The following is a 20270-nucleotide window of genomic DNA, read 5'->3' as shown; positions in this document are numbered from 1 at the left end:
GAGGGAGGGAGCGAGGGAGGGAAGGAGCGGAGAGGAGGAGGAGGGTCCGGCGCCGGGGAGGGCGGTGGCGGCGCAGCCCCAGCCACCTCCTCGCTCAGCCGCGGGCCGCGCCGGCGCTGGCTGCCGACGGGCTCGCTCGCAGAACCGCTGCTGCTGCCGCCGCCGCCGCCGCCGCCGCCGTCTCCCTGCCAATCCCGACCGCCATCTTCCGCCTCCGCCTCCTCCCGCCGCGCCGCCGGGAGTGCGGGCGCCCAGGCAGGCGGCGAGAGGGCGGGGAAAGGCGATGGCGCCGGAGAGCGACGGAAACACCCGAGCGCCTTCGGAGCGGGGGCGTGGGGAGTCTCCCTCTGCCCCCGCCCCATCCTCGGCCGGCCGCTGCTTCCCCGGGAGCAGGCGTGGAGGGATGCGCGCTGCGCGGGAAGGCGGCGCCGGCGGGAGCGGGGATGCGCCGGGAGCGGGATCCGCCCGCGGGCCCTGCCCGACAGCCGCCGTCCTGCCTTGTGCAGGTGTACGCCGCCACCGCAGAGACACCGGCCTACCCCACTGCACATCGAGTTTCCTTGGGGCAAGGAAAGGAACAGCCACAATCTGCCACGAAAAAAAATGTTATAGCGTCAGGGGATGCTCTTTTGACAAAATATGCACAAGCCAGGATGACCTGGGTGTAACGTAGGCCTGGAAGCGGTGCAGCACGTCGAGGTGATGGAGAAGGAGCCCTGCTCGGGCTCCAGCCTCGCCTCCTTGGCTATGAAGGGCAACCTGCGAAGTGCCGGGACCACCCGCGCTGTCCTGCTCTTCCAGGCAGCGACCGGCCACCACTGACGAGTGCCGGCCCAAACACTCAGGACAGGGTGGTGGCCAGTTCAGTATTCGGGGAAAGCCTTACAAACAATGGTGTTTTATCCAGCAACCAAGAGCTCCGAGGATGGCTGAGCTTCCAGTGGGCAAGCCAATAAAGGTTTTTAGTTAAAAATGCAATAGGGCTCTTTTCAAATTGTCTTGTTAAAACCTTTACTCCCCAGAAGTGTTTCCTTAACTTCAGTAAAATATCTTCCAAAGAACCAATCCTTTTTATCGATGCAGCTAAATGGCAGGAATCCCAGTGCAAAAGAGCGATGTGTGTAACATTTTCTTTATGGAAGATGGGCTCAAACCAAATGGGATTACTCTGTCTACTCTGGGGCTAAACCACTGTTGGGAGAACGGGCTGAACAACCAGTGATGAATAGATACCTGCACTGAGAAAGAGCAGACCTTTCAAACAGAGGTGGAAACAATGGAGGGAGGCTTAGAAGATCAACCCCTTCCCAGCTGCCAGCACACCAAAGCAGAAGAGCCCTGCAAAGCCACTGAGAGGACTGTTTCTGGAGGAGGCCTGGCTGTCCCAAATGGTCACAGCTCGCAGGAATGCTGAAAGGAAACGAGACATGCACTTAGCACAGCAGAAGAGAAAGGTTACCAAATAGAGCCGGGCATCTGGAGAATGTTAGCAGGAGTAGCTGGTGCACATGGACTTCTTGCCTGTAGAAGCAGGCATAAGGAATGAAGTTCATTATGAAATGCATCATAAGCATGTGGCCCAACGAGTAAAGAAAAGGAGTGATGTTGACATGAGACATCCTATTTGCTGCTGTAGACTGTAAGAACCCAGATCAAAGTAAGCGCTGGCTCAAGACAAGGCATGAGGTCTGAAATGGCTGTGCAAAAAGGGAGTTGTTCTGTGAAATTTGGACACTGCTGGGAAAGAGAAGACAGCCAACAGATGGAAGGGAAAATACTCCCTTCCGTCTCAATTTTCCACCTCTTAGTGGAAAAACGACATCACTGCAAGATTACATAAAAACAATTACATTAGCTGAAGAGAAACTAAAGGGAGTCTTTATGAGATTGACTATGATTTTGGCTGTGGGAAGAGTCTTGGGAAGAAATTTTTATGAATGTCTGGTATAGACTTGTGAATTATATTCCACCATTTGCAGGTATAGAAAGCCAGCTGTGCAAAACTATTTGAAAAGGCAGATGCAACCTAGTTTGTTCTAATTTTCACTTCTTATGAAATTCTGATTTATTCAAGTGTTAGGTAGTTGAGAAAGGGGACTTTTAATCTTTCATTCACATCAGTGTGCCCTGAGAAACAGCTGCCAAAAATGTTGTCTTGGTTCTGCCATGTATTTCTGCCCTCTCAAGAAAGGGCTTTTGGCAACATTTGTACCACGACCTGACCACGCCTACTGGGCAGAATGCTTATAGCAGAATGCATTTCTGGTCTCCCCTAACCCTTTGCCATTAAAGCAGAATAGGAAGAGAGTAATGTTATAGAGGCCCCATGAGATTATTAGGTAGATCAAAGAACAATCTGTGAATTCAGGCTGATGAGACGTTTCTCTTCTGGCATTGTATCTCCCCATTGAATACCATATGGAAGCCTTTACATCTCTCTTTGCTACCGGTAGCAACTGAGGCTGAATGTCTCTCACCTGTCAGAATTTGTTAACTTGATCAGTTTGCATGCCCTGTGGGAACTGGCAAGGGATACTGATGGGTTGCTAACCCATTGGAATTAGCTGCCAGCTATCTCAGACATGCTGATGGATGGATGGGAGATACCGGATGAGAAATGACAGCTTACTGCTTCAGCAATGAAAAAAGATGAGAGCTGGAGAAAGTGGAGACTGATGGTGGGAGGGGGGAACTCAGATGGAAAATGGGGATAAAATCATCTGGAGCCATCCTTCTCTGATTTCCTTTTCCTCTCCCTGTTTTCCTCCACCCTCTCTTCTTTTCTGGCTCTCTATTACTGCAGTCAACAGGAATTTTGGAGCTTTACTAGGGTGAAGATTTAACCTTTGTCTCTTTCTTGTTTTCCATCTATTTCATTCTTCTTTCTTGCTTTAGAGCATTTCTATTTGCCCATTGATCCACAGTTCAGCAAAGAGCATAAAGAAAACATTGCTCCTTTGGTTTGCTGGGAAGTTTCAATTGCTCCTCATCTTCCCAAGGCATAACACAGGTAATGGGATTTGATGTGATTTGCCCATATCTTCCCATATATTCTGAGCAGGAGGGTCAATTGCTCTGCTTCATGACATGGAAATGGGGGAGTGATGCTGTGCATCCAGGTTGATGCCTGAAGCCCTGACGGTGTTCCAGTGACCTCCTTTCTTCAGCAAAGGGCAAGGAGAAATGTCACGGAGCCTGCCAAGAATATCCATCTTGTCAGCAGCATCCCCAGCACATACCTTACTGTGCCTGACTGATGCATGCTGTCACTGGCACATCCAACTTCATCTTGTGTCACAGGAGCCAGAGGGGAGGAGGAGCTGGCAGCAGTGGGGGCATGGAAAGCAGAGCTATTCTTTTGCTGTTGAAAGTGGTAAAAGAAAGACAAAGTGTTTCATTTTACAGCACCTGAAATCCAAGAGATGCTTACAATGAAGGTTGTTACTACTAAATTTAACCCAAGGAGTGTATTTTATAAGACTGGCCCAAATAAGAGTTTTGCATTTCCAAAATTTTACAAAGCCTTTTTTAGAATTTGAATTAACAGAGAAAAAAACCTCTGTTTTGAACCCATACACATTATAGCATCATCCAGACAGAAAGATGTAAAATGAACAAAAATATATTATATTTGTAATATTAATATATAAATAATATATAAATATTATAAAACCAACAGATAATCTAATATATTACACTTAAGTTAGGAAAAAAACGTAGCTTTAACAAAAATAATTGATAAATTTTTCACTTTTTGTGTTGTTGAAAAAGAAGAATGGCTCATAATTCATGCATTTTTTTAAAAATAACATTTAGCACATAGGAAGGAAGCATGGCCATTATGGAAGGGAGAAATATTTCATATTGGAGGGGTGGGATAAAATATTACTATATTTGTGACAGGACACAAATGAGTGCCCTGTTGTGCAGGCAAACTTGAATTTTTCATTTAATAACATGCATTTAGAGAGCACCTGGGAAAGCAAATATCTGCCCATAATTGCACACCAGGAACCAAATTTCTGTCACACATCACTAGGTTTTGCAAGTAACCCTGCTGGACAGATTCACTGAATTTACAAGAGTGTGAGGGCAGGTATTTAGCCAGTGACCTGTCTGAGGACACTTTTCAGGCTGCTTTTCCACTTCCTTCTTGCTCCAAACTCAAGCTGGATGTTAGTCAGGCTGGATGGTTGCCACCTCTGTCTTATCAAAGATCTGTTTTGACTGTCTCTAAAGCTGTGCAGGAGGCATGAAAATTGTCCTCTATGTCCAGCATATTTATGGCAACACTCTGGGCCCAGAAAGGGGCTGAAGTGACAAATGCTCTTTTGACACTCAGAAAAAAAATGAAGCAGTTTGAACTGCCAGCATCAAGAACAAATGCAGAACATATGCACCTAAACATTACCCTGCCTGACAGGTGCTGCTCAAAGCTACACAAGGTAAATAGCTTTGAACAGGCACTGCAGTTTAAACCTACCTCAGCTCTGAACAGAGTTGGCTTTCTGTGATGAACAGACTAAATCTGTGCTTTCAGGCTTATTTACAAATGTTTTGAATTACCTGATTGGTTTCACCTCGCTGGGGTGATGCCCTCTGCTAGACCCTAGCTCTGCCTCCATGCCCACCCTGGCTGCTCCACAGTAGCTCTCACACTGGGATCAGAGGTGAACAATTACAACAAATGAATGTTCCCAGGACAGGCATAGTCACATCTCCATCGAGCTGAAACGTTCCTTGCTGTGGGGGGAAAAATAGCACATGAAATTTCACTGAAAAAATCTGATATTTTCTCCCTGCCTCTGAAACAATATTGCAATAGGCTTTTATAAACTTCATCCCAAGATCAGTGCATTAAATGAAACTAACCCACGTGTAAGTGGAGCTGCTCAATTTCAGCTACATTTAACTCCATGACCATTTTGCAGAGGACAATCTCTTTGCTCCTCTCACTGAAGAGGAGGGGGCAGGGAGCTCTGTTCCCCATCTCCTATCACTTAGAACAGAAAAATAGTTTCACATTACTGTGGGAACTTTAATGGTCATTACTACCTGTAGATGAGAAGTTCTATTAATAGAAATAAATTAGCTTAGAAGCAGAGTAATGCAGCTATACAAAGAAACTGATGGGAAGTAAATAAGGGGGAAAAGGTAGCAAGGAAACTGATGAGAAGTAAAGAAAAATTTTTATATTGCTCAGATACATTTCCCTATACTACAAAAGTGTGACTAAAGCTTTTACTGAATCCAAACTGGACCTTACTGTCATCTTGGGAGGGATTTGGTTATGGCAGGAAATTTAACATCCCTGCAATTATAACCTCAGATATGAGCAACAGTTCTGTCTTCCTCTGACAGCTAGTTGTGTTCTCTGTAGCTCACATACCTTAGTTGTTCAGGAAAGAAATGGTGGCTTTATTTACATTTTTGTTGCTATTGATGTTAATTACCTGTATGCTATTATATGTATCCCCCTTTTTTACTTCAGGGAACACTCCATCCCCAGCTCAAATACATTCCTAAATTTGTTTATAGCAGGGAGAGCAGGGCTGTGGGTCTTCATCCTGGACTCAACCAAGTAATACCTGAATGAAAACCTATGTAGTTCAGTAATCACTTCAGTTATTTCCTACAATGAAAGAAGAGGTACAGATAATATGATAAAAAAGCATAGCTTAGATTCCACCTGGAAAACTCAGTACAGCATTTAGGAAGAGGAGTTCAAAACAGAACAGACACATTAAAGGGTTACTAGGAGAACTGTGGAATGGTGAACATTATCAAAGAAGAGCAGACTAAAAAAGTTCAATTTGTTTAGTCTAGCAAAATAAAGACTGAGAAGGGATATGGCTGTTTATGCTTTCTTTCAGGCCAGTCAAAAGCATGGTGCTACTGAAGTTCCAGGAAAAACACTAGGACAAGAACAAATGGGAGTAAACTCTCTTTTATAGTCCTTTTATTCTGTGCTGCACTAGGAGGAGCACTGCCAGCAGGTCCAGGGAGGTGATCCTACCCCAGCACTGGTGATGCCACACCTGAAATGCTGTGTCCGTTTCAGGGCTCTCCGGTACAAGAGGGACGTGGACATAATGGAGACTGTCCAGTGAAGGGCCACAAAGATGGTTCAGGCTCTGGAGCATCTCCTAAGAAGAAGGGCTGAGACAACTGGGGCTATTTAGCATGGAGAAGACTCAAAGGGAGGAATCTTATCAATGTATAGATACATCTGAAGAGGGTTGCAAAGAAGAGGGAGCCAGGCTCTCTACTGTGGCGCCCAGTGACAGGCCAGGAGGCAATGGGCACACGCTGAAACATGGGAGGTTCCCTCTGAACACTGGGAAACACTTTTTCACTGTGAAGGTGACTGACTAGTGACTGACTACTGGAACAGGTTGCCCACAGAGGTTGTAGAGGCTTCATCCTTACAGATACTCAAAAACCACCTGGACACGGTCCTGTGCAGCCAAGTGGCCCTGCTTGGGAAGGGGAGTTGGATCAGATGGGCTCCAAAGGTCCCTGCCAACCTCAATCCTTCTGTCTCGGGCTGGAAATGAATTGACTTCTACCCCCAGAGGAATGGCTTCTTATACAGAAGACCAGAGGACTAAATTAAGCTAATTTTAACAGTGAGCTTGATTGGGTTAGGTGACATGATAGCAGGGAACCTTTCCTGCTGACCCTACCAGACATGTGGCACTATACAGTGTTTAAACATCATGGTGATGATATTTTATGGTAGTGGAAAGGGAAGAAAAAGGAAACAGTTTTGTACTCTTAAAAAGTAAGATCACAAGGTCCCAAAGGAGCTGACATCATCTGTCTGTGGTTAATATAACTATTAAGTTATGAAAAGGGATTGATGTTAAATTAGTAGATATTTTCCCCTTTTTTTTTTCTTTCAGTTTTGTCCTATGTATTAGTAGAAATCAGATGCTTTGCGTGAGTGAAAACAAAGTGCCACAGCTGGTTTGTAAAGTTATTTACAATTTAAATCAGTAGGCAGGCCCCAGTGAACTGAAGGAAAGGACAACCCTGCCATTATTCCCCCTCCCCAGAAAGTTCTCACCCCTCTTCATCTTTATGATTAGGAGTGTCTGGTATGCAAGCATCACTCCAGCACATCCATGCAGTTCTCTTGTGACTGCAAGTCCCAAATTGAGATTAAGGGCACTTGTGAGCAGGGAGTTGACTCACAATCATTGTCCAGAGCATCACTAATTACTATGCATTTACTGAGTGCAGGTGTGTGCCTTAGTTCTACAGATAGGAAAAGTGATTCTGTAGCCTTCAAGTCTCTTCAGTTAGCAAACAGATACTACATGCAGTCTGTCAAACACACAGCAGTGTTCAGACTCTGTCTTCAGAGGTGAGCCTTATGCTCAGTAGGGATGAGTGGGAAAGCTGTAAATATAAACAGCCTGATTAGTGGCAGCAGCATCTTGGAGCAAAAGAGCAGCTTTCCTGTTAACCCCTCTGCACTTAGTCACAGTCCCATTGCTGGTTTACTTTCTGCTTTGAGAGAGAAGCTGAACTTTGCTGGCAGCCATGGGAGAGACTTGGAACTGGGGCCCTGCCCCTGGGAGGAGGAGGAGGGTGGGGAGGGAGGAGTACATCCACCAGGCTTGCTTACTAAGAAAGCTGAGCTGTTACCCATGCTGGCCAAGCCAAAATTCCTCCTTACGCAATTATGTTTTAGCAATGCCAGCAAATAAGCACTCTGGCCAAACGTGTTATCTTGATAAAGTGTGGAGAAGGAAAGAAGCTCTTGCTTGAAAGAGATTAGAAAGGAGAGCACTACACACAGGCACATCAGCAAAGCAAGGAAGCTGAGTGAGGCAAAGCTTTGAGAGAGGAGGTGGAATTGTGTTTGTTAAAACAGATGGAAGTCAGCTCAGCACACATCTTGGATCTGCGTGCTGTCTATTGAAGTCATCAAGAAGACTCACATTAAGTTGAGCAGGTTTCATCAGTTCCTGTAGAAGGTAGAAACAAGTGCTGAAGGTGCTAATTAAGGTGCTTAATAAGACTTATAATCTTTTATTTAGAAAACAAAACACCCCATCATTTCTCCTCCCAGTTCTCTCCAGACTGAAGAAAACATACCAAAACCAATAATTTCAAAACTACCACCACCATCAAAGTTAAAAACATACAAAAATAATAATCTCAAAACTACCACCACTACCAAAATTATCAGCAACAGATCATACTCTCACTTGTCTATTGAAGACTATCAAAGAGTACACTGGGGATCCTTTGTTGTCATGTTGCTTCAAAATTTATCTTCTTTAACACATGACAAAAGGCTTGCTCTTTGCAGGTAAAAATATAAATTGAAGAACAGATGGTCTATGGAAGCTTCCAAGATTTTTGTTGGTTGGATATGAAATTGATTTGTTATGAAAACTCAGACCAGTTATAGCAATCACTCACAAAATCCAATACAGTGTTATGGTCACTGGGACCAGCCTGCTGCTATTGCAGAGGACAGAAAAAGCCCAAACAAGCCAGTGACTTGCAAGTTAGTGACTTCTGATTTAATTTTTCCCACAGTCACTATTACAAATGGAGATGCACATGAGGAGCTGTGGTAGAAGTATTCCTAAAACTGTTAGTCCACACACAGTTTTAATTGTACAGTCCCTCTTCTCTCCTGTAATAAAGCTTGCATTGCCTGTCTCCCAAAGGCATTCCCTGAATGACTTAGGTCCTTTCCCACAATTCATATTGTGATCTGAGGTTTCCTCCCTTTAATCTAACAGCAAAGATGAAAGGCTGTTTTAGAAAAGTAACACAGCACAACCTAAACACGGACAGAACCTCTGGGGGAATTAACCTTTCTTCTGAAATCAAAGTGGTGAGGACACACATATGTGAGTGAACAACAGCTAATGAGAAATACAGTTTAGGAACAGACTAGACCCACTGGGAATAATGGCTAAGGGTTGTGCAGAAGTCACAAATAGGAACAATGTGATTGAAATTCAGAAATCAAAACTTTAGCCTTATCATTAAGAACACTGACTTAAGGTTTAAGTCAAGTCAAACAAAAGGGTGAAAGACCACGGCTTGATATAGATGTCTGATAATAATTCAGTTGCATGGCTTTTATTTATCCACAGAGAGAGATACAAGAAAGACAAGATTTACTTCTGCCTTCAAGGTACACTTTTCTAAGTGGTTTGGGTTTGTTTTTTTTTTAAATCTCAGTAACACTGACACAGTGGAAATATGTGAAATATAGTATCAGCTGCATTTTAGTGATAATATAATCCAAGTACTAAACAGCTTTATGAACATCACAAAATAAATTACAAAAAGCTCTAATTCTAGGCCTGGAGTAATTCAATTTCAATTTGCCATACTAGGGAAGAAATGGTGCACTTTTCACTCGGTCTTCAAAAGGCAGCAATCCTTGAAAAATAAAACGAAAAGTGGCTAACTACCCTGCAGCCTTAGAAATCTTTTCACAGTCTTCTTGGGACTAGAACCTACAGTGCAATGTCTACTACAGTGTAAAACTCACACTTTTTCTAAACTGTTGGCTAAGACTGAAAACCTCCTCTGTAGGATCTGCAAGACATGTTCAGGTATAAGTTCTGCACTGAAGCTGGTCCAAAGTGGGTCTTGCCCCAGCTTCTTGGTTACTGAGCAACTGCCCATGCCAAAAGGGAAGTGTGGTATTGCTCCACTCAGTCTAAAGGACTGTTAGGAACCAAGCAAGGGTTCCATATTATGAAAGAATAAATAAGAAAAGCTAAACTATTACAATAAATGTCTTTCACAAAGGATTTCTGATGCTGAAAGTTATAATTGCTCATAATGTATTCTAAACATGCACAAGACTTTCAGCACATAAAACCTCAAAGCAGCATTCCCAGAAATTGTCATCATAAAGCCTGCTGCAAAGACTTCTCCAGGGCAAACCTCTGCACCAGCCTGAATCTCCCTGACTTCAAGCCCAGTCCTGCAGCCTTTATTTATGTGGACAATTCCATTTGCAGTACTCATGACTGCACAGATAAACTGCTCATGACAGAGCAAGCCTCAACTCAAACAAGTCAGTTCAAGTAATATTAGGAATAGAAAAAGACTAATACACGTACTTTAAATACTTCTGGCTCCATAATGTCATGCTGTAAGTTGAGGGGAAGTTGGCAGAGAACTCACTGAAGAGCCCTATTTCCTACCTAATTAAGGACAATGACAGATAAGGCAGCCAGGCACATCCTTTTCATATTAAAGTGATTATATATTTTTAATACTTAATCTGTCTAACTCTCTTTGCTAGATTTCTTATAAAGCATATTTTAATGACATTATATTTCTTCTCATGACAGTGCCTTAGTCTGTGATGGTAAAAGACACAATTGTTCTTTGTTTCTTACTGGTAGTACAGATCAGTAGTTACTAAATACTGGTTAATACTGGTTAAATTCCATAGTCCATATTATTCAGGAAATCATGCTAAGTGAGTATCAAATGGGTTTTATCTTTCATCTATTTATATTTGGAAAAATTCCCAGTAAGAGTTACCTCCTGTGATTATGTAGGGGTATAGTTCTTTCAAGGGCTTTTTTTTTTTTTCTTCCTTTTTTTTGTACTAGAAGTTTTAAAAGCAAGATTTGATAAAAAACATTTTATCTCTTTTTGGTTGGTTGGTTTTCTCAAAGTAAATTCTTTCTTTTTCTCAGTTATAATTTTAGATTTCTAATCCTAAGTCTTGCTTAAAATTGCTTACCCTTTATTCATTACAAGGCATATAATGACATTTAAAGTATTTTAAATGTTTTATGGAATTGCGTGACAAGCAATAGTTTCCTGATTTAAAAAATATATTCCATGAAAGCAGGATTTGTTCTCTCACCTCAACTCTCTGCCCACATAGTGCTCACCTGTGAACAAAGAATAAAAACTGCCTACATTAATAGGGATCTTTAGGAAAATGCTACATATGTATTAATTCAATTACAAGGAGCATACTTCCCTAAAAAGCCTAGTTTGCTCCAAATCTTTATCTCCACCCCCCCCCCCCCCCCCCAGATTTTTGCTACAAACTAACAGATAATAAAAGCTACAAGTAACTGATAGCTCTCCTAAGGATTGCCATCTGAAAAGTGTCTACCAAATGCAGAGGTAGGTACTAATCAAAAGGCAACAGCCCTTATCATCTTGTCCATTCTCCAGGCTGAAATGCTTCACCTCTTAAGAATGCATTCCTTTTGCTGGAATGATGGGTGTGCTCTGTGCTCTGACCTGGTGGAGTTCACGTCTGCTTAAGCCACAGACACCTTCCATTCAATTCTTTTCCTTTTCAGACTTGATCTCCTCCTTTCTATCCTTAATGTGAAATTTGAGCATTTCAAAACCACACTCTTTTGTGGAGCACACTGGAAGCAATTATCTAGGAATACATTGTGGTTTGGAAAAGTATTAATTTCCATGATTTGTAGGAAACACCAAAGGAATTAGTAACAAGATCATCAGTATAGTGTCAAAACATCTTCCAAAATCACGAAGGCACACCTCCCAGACAAGAGGGTGATTAAACACAGACTCTCCCTGCCTTATTAAGGTAACCTTTTGATGGGAACTCTAAGATCTAGCCTGAAGTCTGCCAAAGGCTTCCCTCGATTCTCAGCTCTTGTCTGCAGCTGCAGGGCCAAGACATTTGTACTGTATTTGCCTCACAGAGAGGTTGGAGTGCCAAGTTCAGGCATATCTCTAAATCTCTTGGAAAGCAGTAGTGAGAAAAAGGTGTAAGCGCAATGCATCATCTGCTCCCTGAGAACCTCTCCAGTATTAGAGGGCTTTGAAGCTGTCCAGGAGAGTCAGACATGTTACACAAAGGAGGCACTTTAGAGAAAGCCTGGATGTTTATGTAACACTATCAAAGAAGCGCTTGCTGCTCTGCGAACGATCTGCCAGTTCTCCCGTGATGCCTGAATGAAAAGCAAGAACTCACTTGAAAAATATCTGTAATTTTGCTTTGCTCCTGTGGAGGGAAGCTGTGACTCACAGGTGGCAGGTAAAGTGTAAGACGAGCCTCTGAGAAGAGTCAGGGAAAAAAACCCGAGGAGAGGAGAGGAGAGGAGAGGAGAGGAGAGGAGAGGAGAGGAGAGGAGAGGAGAGGAGAGGAGAGGAGAGGAGAGGAGAGGAGAGGAGAGGAGAGGAGAGGAGAGGAGAGGAGAGGAGAGGAGAGGAGAGGAGAGGAGAGGAGAGGAGAGGAGAGGAGAGGAGAGGAGAGGAGAGGAGAGGAGAGGAGAGGAGAGGAGAGGAGAGGAGAGGAGAGGAGAGGAGAGGAGAGGAGAGGAGAGGAGAGGAGAGGAGAGGAGAGGAGAGGAGAGGAGAGGAGAGGAGAGGAGAGGAGAGGAGAGGAGAGGAGAGGAGAGGAGAGGAGAGGAGAGGAGAGGAGAGGAGAGGAGAGGAGAGGAGAGGAGAGGAGAGGAGAGGAGAGGAGAGGAGAGGAGAGGAGAGGAGAGGAGAGGAGAGGAGAGGAGAGGAGAGGAGAGGAGAGGAGAGGAGAGGAGAGGAGAGGAGAGGAGAGGAGAGGAGAGGGGATTCTTCCTTTGTGGAGTGCAACAGCACTGTGACCCATGGTCCCAAGGAAGAAAGCTGCTTTTTGACCTCCATCAATCCTTCCAGAATTGAAAGGTCTCCTATATTATAGGCTATCATCTTGATGGACCTGCTCTGTAACATTCCTAGTGGTTTGGGGGCTGGATATTACAGGAGATCTCCTCTTCCCCTGAAATCAGTCCATATTAAAAATGCTACAGGGATGTTCCATGCATGCCTTGGGAAAATATAAAGATCAAACTGATGTGCACAGCAATGTGACTGGAGTAAATGGACAGGTGCTCAAATGGACAATGGCCAAAATGAAATAAATTTTACTCTTTTTTCCACCCTTTCTCCCTTATTCACTGATCTGAAAAAAATACATTCTTTATTTAAAATTATTTTCTTCACAAGCAAAACAAAAAATATATGTGTTAGAGAATATCATCTCAATATGCATTGCTGAAACTCCTCGGACTCCTTTAATTCCTTAATCCTGTAACATACCCTGATATGTTTATATGCAACACGAGATCAGTGCTTAAAAATAAACCAAATAGGAATTGCATTGTGTGTGTGTGTGTGTGTGTGTGTGTGTGTGTGTGTGTGTGTGTGTGTGTACAACAGACATAGCAATCTCTACTAGGGACTGAAGACATGGCACGAAAGGAAGACTGTCCATTATATTTATTTGGTTTTAATCCAATGGCTAGAACATGAGGTGCAGAAAGTTATGCAAAGGTGATGGATTTTTAAAAAATAAACTCAACACTAATTGTCACTGAAGCATCTAGACACAGTCCTATGTTCCTTTCTAGATGGAATGGCCACCACTCTTTTCCAAAGGTAAGCACACATCTAGCTATCCCCATTCCAAGCACAGCCAGTCAGACCCCAAACCTAAGGAATCAGTTCAACCATGGGCCCTTCAACATTTGCCATCCCTCTCTCAGAACACAAAATTTTGTGTCAAAGAAAGATTTCAGCTTTACTGCTGCATTTTCCCTTAAGCACCAAAGAACTCAAAATTTTTAATATTTGTTTTTATACAGTTCATTATGGCTTATCAATTTAGGCACCTGCATCAAAATAATTAAGGCAGAATGTAATGGTTGTACAACACTAAGCACCAAGTTGTAGAGTAAAAAGAAAACAGTTGTATTGTTCAGAGAAGTTTGCTTTCAGTAGGCAGGTAAAGCAGAGACTACAGGAGATGGCACAAAGAAAAAAATCTATTAGGTAGAATAAAGTCCCAAAGTTTATTTTGCTTACAAACCCAAAATCAAGTGACTTCTAGTTACCAAAGGAGTCAGGAACAGAATGGGCAACAATGGGAGTTTTTGCAGATTTTAAAACAGTATGAGTCAAATGTTTAAAAATCAGCATTTCAGCTGCTAGAAAGTTGCTACATGGCAGTAGGTCCTAGGAAATTTTCCCATCCATTAATTTAGTAGCAAAACCAAGCTCCTGGTGCACACAAAGGTTTGAGAAGATGAAAGCTCACAGCCCATGGTTCAGAGGAAGTGTTACTGTGACAAAGTATTAATTATGTATGAATACAGCATTGATGGCATTGCATGCATTCTGACACACAGCAGTCCCCCAAAGGAAGTGTTATCTAATTGGCTCTATCAAAGGCAGGAGTCTCCTTGGTGTCTAGAAAGGGATACATAATCCAGGGGTCTCCTTCTCTGAGTAAATTTCCTTCCTGACCTCCCAGCTGGGCTCCTGCTCAGGGCCATACAGCTCACACTGCACAACAGCCAAGGAGGATTTCTGCTTCTTCCAAAGGCACTTGCTCTCTGGCCAGGCAGTAGAGAAGGCTGAAAAATACCAACTGTGCATGCCCATATAATTTCCAATAGCAAAAAATGGCCCTACAGCAACTTCTGCAGCATATCACCAAACAGAAGAAAAAACAATCTACAGGGCAACCGCAATACAGAAATGATGGTGTAACAAGGAAACACATGATGAAAAAACATGAGGAATTATCACTAAATTATTAAAATATAGAAGTAAGCAAATCACACTTTATTGGCAGGTCACTATTCAATTAACCTTTACAAATAGCTGCAATGAATAGATTTGTTTTGTTTATATAAATGTTGACATGAGACAGATTAACACATTGGCTGAATTAGAGGGCTAAACTGCTCCAATTTAATGCTAGTATTTGGTAAATCACTGGTGCTGTAACACATGCAGTTATTGAATGCCCTGAAGTCAGACCAAAAGCCAGATAAAAAATGTACTGATAGATTTCTTGTGAATTTCAAATTAGTTAATATTAATGATTTCAATTACTAAAAAAAAGAAATTACCCCAAAAGTTTTATGCCATTTTAACCTACTCATCTCTACCTCAGATAGCATTCACATTTATATCTAACTTCATTTTAATGCTGAACCATCTAAGTAATCATTTTAGCAGCACATAAATGCCTAAAAATGCAGCAGTGACTTCTAGTGGGGGTATTAAATCCTTCTCAAAATAAGTCCTATATACCCTAATTTCCACTGTGCAATAAGACAAAAGGACTCATGTCCACAATAAAACTGTGAGAATATAAATGAGAATATAATATCACTGTGAGTAAAACGAGAGAATATAAACTGATCTAAATCTCCTGTGTGTTCACAAGCAACAAAATCTCATTTGGAAGCTACAAAAAAAAAAAAAAAAGAGGCTTACCTCTCACTAACATTTCAATTTGCATTTGAATCCTGGGGTTTGGGAGTGCAAAAGCACCATATTAATGGCAAAACAGGGACAGGTAGTGCTGAAAACCTCCTACATGTAGCTGTGTTAGCAGCAGAGCCAACTCAAACTTACTTGTGGTCTAAATGTGAATATTTCAAGAGGCTTTTAGGCAAAGCAGCCCACGCTGTGTAACCACACACCATATTATCTCCAGGTAAAGACACAGACTTGGGCATTTTAGAGGAAGACAAAGTGCTCCAGTAGAACCTTAATAAAGGTGGGAATAAACTAGCAGAGAAAAGAGCGCCCCCAGAAATGCATTTTCCTGGAAAAAAATAGACTTTGAACATGATTTCACTTCTCATAACTCACTCATCAGTGGTAGCTCCTCCATCACAATGATTTTAGCTGGATTTATGCAACCTTGAATGGAGGCTTCCATTTCTCCTATCATTCTGTCAAGGCAATCTCCTTCCTTGTGCACAATTCCCGGAAACAGTTCTGTCAGGAGTGTATCTATACTTAATTAAGCATAGTGGTAACTATGTGCTGGGAAATGTAAATAAATGATGCATTACTTTCACACTTGCTGGTCTTTGATTATGTGTCAAAAAGAACCAAAACCACTTGTTGTCAAGGCATGGAATAGTTTTAAAATGCTAAGTGATTTGTTTGGTTGATTTCTTGTTGGCTACAGGCAGCAACAGCCAGGTCCTCTCCCACAGGTAGGCAAGAGACGTGACACAAGTTTTGCAGGAAGCACGGCGTGTTGGTCGGAGGGTGATTTCACACTCAGAGCCCCACAACCGCCTCCTCCCTCCACTCCTACAAACTCCAGAACTCCGCATGCTTTATGGCCAGAAGCAGCTTGAGCCTGCAGCAGGAAGCATCTGAGCCCACTCAGGTAGAGCTATATACTTTCACTGAATGATCACCGCTGTCTAAAACGACGAGGGAGTTGTTTGCCGTGTAAGTCAGTCCGACAGGGTAAGAAAGCCCGTGGCTAATTAGAGGGTTAAAGCTAGGAAATTCCTCAGGTTTCCCTAAGCATATGACAGCCCGGCTACAAACATCTGTTACTATAACACGACCTTCTCTGTCAAAGGCCACAGCCGTAGCGTATATTCTGGAGGGGAAAACGAGGTTCAGACCGAAGCTGTCCACCTGGCCGATGAGATCCATCTCCGCACTGAGTATCGTCACTCGGGTGCTGCCCTTGCTCGGACCTCTGGCTTTCAGGTGCTCTACTACCACGACAGCTCCCGAGCTCTGGCAGACAGCGACAGCTCTGGGGCTGACAAGCCGGGAACGGATCATCTGGCACTTCTTTAATTCCCCCCTTTGGAAGTCGGCCGCCAAGCGGTACAGCGCGCCAGCCTCCGAGTCGGTCAGGATCACTTCGCTCTTGGCGGCGGCATCCAAGCCCCAGGGCAAACAGAAGCCTTCCCGCACGGCCAGGACCCCCCTTCCCTCAGAATCGAAGGCTTTCACGGAGCAGTCCCCGCCGTCGGTGACCACCACGTGTCCGTCCGACGTGACCGTCACATCGAGCGCGTACTTGATGTCGTTGTTCGCGTCCCCCCGCTCCCCGAACCGCCGCAGGCAGAACCCGCTCGGCCCGAAGACGTGGATCCTCTTCTTGCCGTCGTGTGCCACGGCCAGGCGGCCGGACCCGGGGCAGGCCGCCACTCCGGTGGGGTTCACCAGCGACCCCCAGCCCCCCAGGCACAGCCGCAGCCCGAGCCCCGCGGGGGCCGCCGCCGCCGCCGCGCCGCCGCTCCTGCCCAGGGCCGAGGCGAGGCCGCCGCCGGCGGGGCCCAGGAGCTCCAGCAGCTGCAGCAGCGGGCGGCACTCGCTGGTGTCGGCGGGCCCGCAGAGCCGCCGGCAGAAGGGACACTCCAGCCTCTGGCGCTCGGCGCCGGCCAGGGCCCCCACGCAGCCCCGGCAGAGGACGTGCCCGCAGGGCAGGTTGAGCGGCCGCCGCTGCCCGTCGGGGCCGTACGGCTCGAAGCACACCCGGCACTCCAGCAGGCTCAGCTCCGCCTCGTCCTCCGCCGCCATCCCCGCCTGAGGAGAGCGACCGGAGCCCCGCGGCGGCCCCGGATCCCCAGGCCCGGCGGGGCGGGCGCTGAGCGCGGCTGAGGCGAGCGCGCGCCCCCTTGCGGGCCAGCGGGGGCGGAGCAGGGCCCGGAGTGTCCCGCCGGGTGTCCCTGCGCCCACACCCGCACACCCACCCGTGCTCATATGAACCAGAATATATACCACCAGAACATCCAAATATCCACCAGGATACTCAAGTACCCGCCAGAATATTCACACACCCACCGGTGTGTGAATTCTTACAGACATCCAGTTATCGAGTTACTGTACTGTAAGAATTGCTACAGATTCTTACAGACATCTAGTTATCAAGTTATCGTACCACTATTAGCTCTCTTTATCCCCTACCAGAGTTAGGGGAATAAGGAATTAAGCCACAATTTTACAGAATCATGGAATCACTGGATGGTTTTGATAAGAAGGAACCTTGATGATTATCTCGTTCGAATCCCGCTCCTATGGGCAGGGATGACCAGGATAGATCAGGTTGCTTAAAGCCCCATCCAACCCTTGAACACTTCCAGAGATGGGGCATCCACAGCTTTTCTCGGCAATCTGTTCCAGTCTCATCACCCTTGCACTAAGGAATTTCTGCTTAATATATCACCTGAACATACTCTCTGTCAGATTTCCCCTTGTCCTGTCACTACATGCCCTTGTAAAAAGTCTCTCTCCAGTTCTCCTGCAGGCCCTTCAGGTACTGGAAGGCTGCTCTAAGGTCTCCTCAGGGACTTCTCCAGGCTGAGCAATCCCAACTCTCTGAAGCTCTCTTCAAAGGAGATGTACTCTATCCCTGTGAATACCTCAGTTTCATTGTATTTTCCCACTGTTCTGGCAAAATTTAGAAAATATTTCCATTCATCACTAGTAGACACATTTCTCAGACAGGCACGTACACACATTTCCATAAGGTGCATGGACAGCATGTGCTCCTTTTGCTAGGTGTATTTACAGGGAATTCTCAGAGTAGTTAGAGGGTACACACAGCTCTTACACACCCTAAAATGGCTGTTTTGGCATGGGGCATTGCTCTTGCCAGGCTGTCGCATGCCTGGGAGTCCTGTGCAGGGCACCACAGGGCATGCGGCAGCCTCGTGCCAAGCGCCTGGCCTTTTGCAGCTATCACATATCTCAGTGTCTGAGATAAACTCTGGGAACTCTCACGTTACATCCGGAAAAACTTGAAAGGAAGGAGATGCTTTAAGCTGGTAGCTGCAGTACTGGCCAGGAGTGAAAAGAAACAAAATCAGCAGCTCCCAGCTTGCACTGGCCCACTGGTTACATCCCTTCTTCTCTCTGTCAACCCAACCTTGAAACACAAGTATCTATGAGCAATACTGAGTGTCCCAATGAGCTGTGGGTGTGGGGATTGCTGTGCTAAAACAGCAGGCCCATTTGCAGCTCTAGGACTATGGCACTCTAAAAAGCCGCATGGCTTTTACTCGCCTTCTATTTTTGACGAATTATGATACGTTACATTGCAATCATAGCTTTCCTTTCAAAACAAGCTGCAAAGGGGAGAAGTCACTGTGCTCTGTCAACCTCAAAGTAGAGAAGATTTTCTCATATTCAGATGGAACTTCCTGTGTTTCAGTTTGTGCATTTTCCCCTTTTCCCATCCCTCGGCACCACTGAAAAGTCTTGTCCCATCCTCTTGTGGACTGCCCTTAAAGACATTTGTAAGCATTGATGGTCCCTTCTCAGTTGCCTCCTCTCCAGGATAAACAATGGCTCTCTCAGCCTTTCCTCATAAGCAAGATGCTCCAGTCCCCCAGCCATCTTTATGGTCCTCTCCTGGACCTGCTCCATGCTGAGGTCTCTCTTGTACTGGGGAGCCCAGAACTGGACACAGCACTCCAGATGTGGCCTCACCAGGGCTGAGTAGAAGGGCAGGATCACCTCCCTCAACCTGTTGACCACACTCTTCCTAATGCACCCCAGGATACCACTGGCCTTTTGGCCACAAGGGCACACTGCTGCCTAACTTGACCACCAGGACTCTCAGGTTCTTCTCTGCAGAGCTGCTTTCCAGCAGGTCAGGCCCCAGCCTGTGCTGGTGCCCTGGGTTTTTCTTCCCCAAGTGCAGGACCCTGCACTTGCTTTCTCTGAACATCACTGTGTTCCTCTCTGCCCGGCTCCTGTGCATGTCCAGGTGTTGCAGCATGGCTGCACAGCACTGTGGTGTGTTAGCCACTCCTCCTAGCTTTGTATCATGATGAAACTTACTGCAGGTACACTCTGTCCCTTCATTCAGGTCACTGATAAATAAGGTGAACAAGACTGGACCCAGTACTGACCCCTGGGAACACTCCTTGCTAAAGCCCTCCAACTAGCCTGATCACAACACTGAGCTCTGTCACTCAATCTACCTCACTGTCCACTAACCCAGTCCATTTCCCTTGGTGAAATACTGCTGATAACCTTCATAACCTTCTTTTCCTCCACCTCCTTAGAGACGTCATCCAGGATGGGTTGTTCCAAGGATGAAGTGAGATTGCCTGGCCTATATTTTCCTAGGTCCTTCTTCTTGCATTTTTTCAAGACTGAAGCGACATTGGTTTTCCTCCAAAAAAGGAAAAGGGGAGGTCCTCAGGCACCCCTCCCGTATTCCGTGACCTTTCAGATATGATGGAGAATGGTTTAACAATAACATCAGGTGCTCTCAGGACATTTCCCACCCATTCCTCCCCATCATCCATCTACTTCCCTCCAGCCTTGCTTCCTGGATGGTAATTTCCTCTTGGCAGCTGCTGCCTTGCCTTGCCCACTCACTGCCAACTCTTCACTTGACATATATTGACAGGGATGGAGAGAACCAACTTTCAGCAGCTTCCCACCTCTCTGCCCAGCCTGGTGCACGGCCAGTGCCCCATAAAACAGTGTCTGGACTGCAGCTGCCACAC

At 45.1% G+C, this 20270-nt stretch overlaps 1 protein-coding gene across 1 annotated transcript; it reads right to left on the bottom strand.

Annotated features, from left to right (window-relative positions):
* Positions 1-4307: 4307 nt before the first annotated feature.
* On the bottom strand, positions 4308-17352 carry NHLRC1 (NHL repeat containing E3 ubiquitin protein ligase 1). The gene is made up of 2 exons (XM_058027843.1): positions 15640-17352; positions 4308-4743 (listed from the first exon to the last, which is right to left on the bottom strand). Exon 1 carries the CDS (start codon positions 17326-17328, stop codon positions 16168-16170), a length of 1161 nt encoding a protein of 386 aa, XP_057883826.1. The 5' UTR covers positions 17329-17352; the 3' UTR covers positions 4308-4743; positions 15640-16167.
* Between the last annotated feature and the right edge of the window lie 2918 nt (positions 17353-20270).

This window comes from Melospiza georgiana, chromosome 1 (genome assembly GCF_028018845.1).
Source record: "Melospiza georgiana isolate bMelGeo1 chromosome 1, bMelGeo1.pri, whole genome shotgun sequence".
In the NCBI taxonomy this organism is placed as follows: Eukaryota; Metazoa; Chordata; class Aves; order Passeriformes; family Passerellidae; genus Melospiza; species Melospiza georgiana.
Note: the sequence above shows the minus strand (reverse complement) of the source record. Positions and strands in the feature narration are given on the sequence as shown.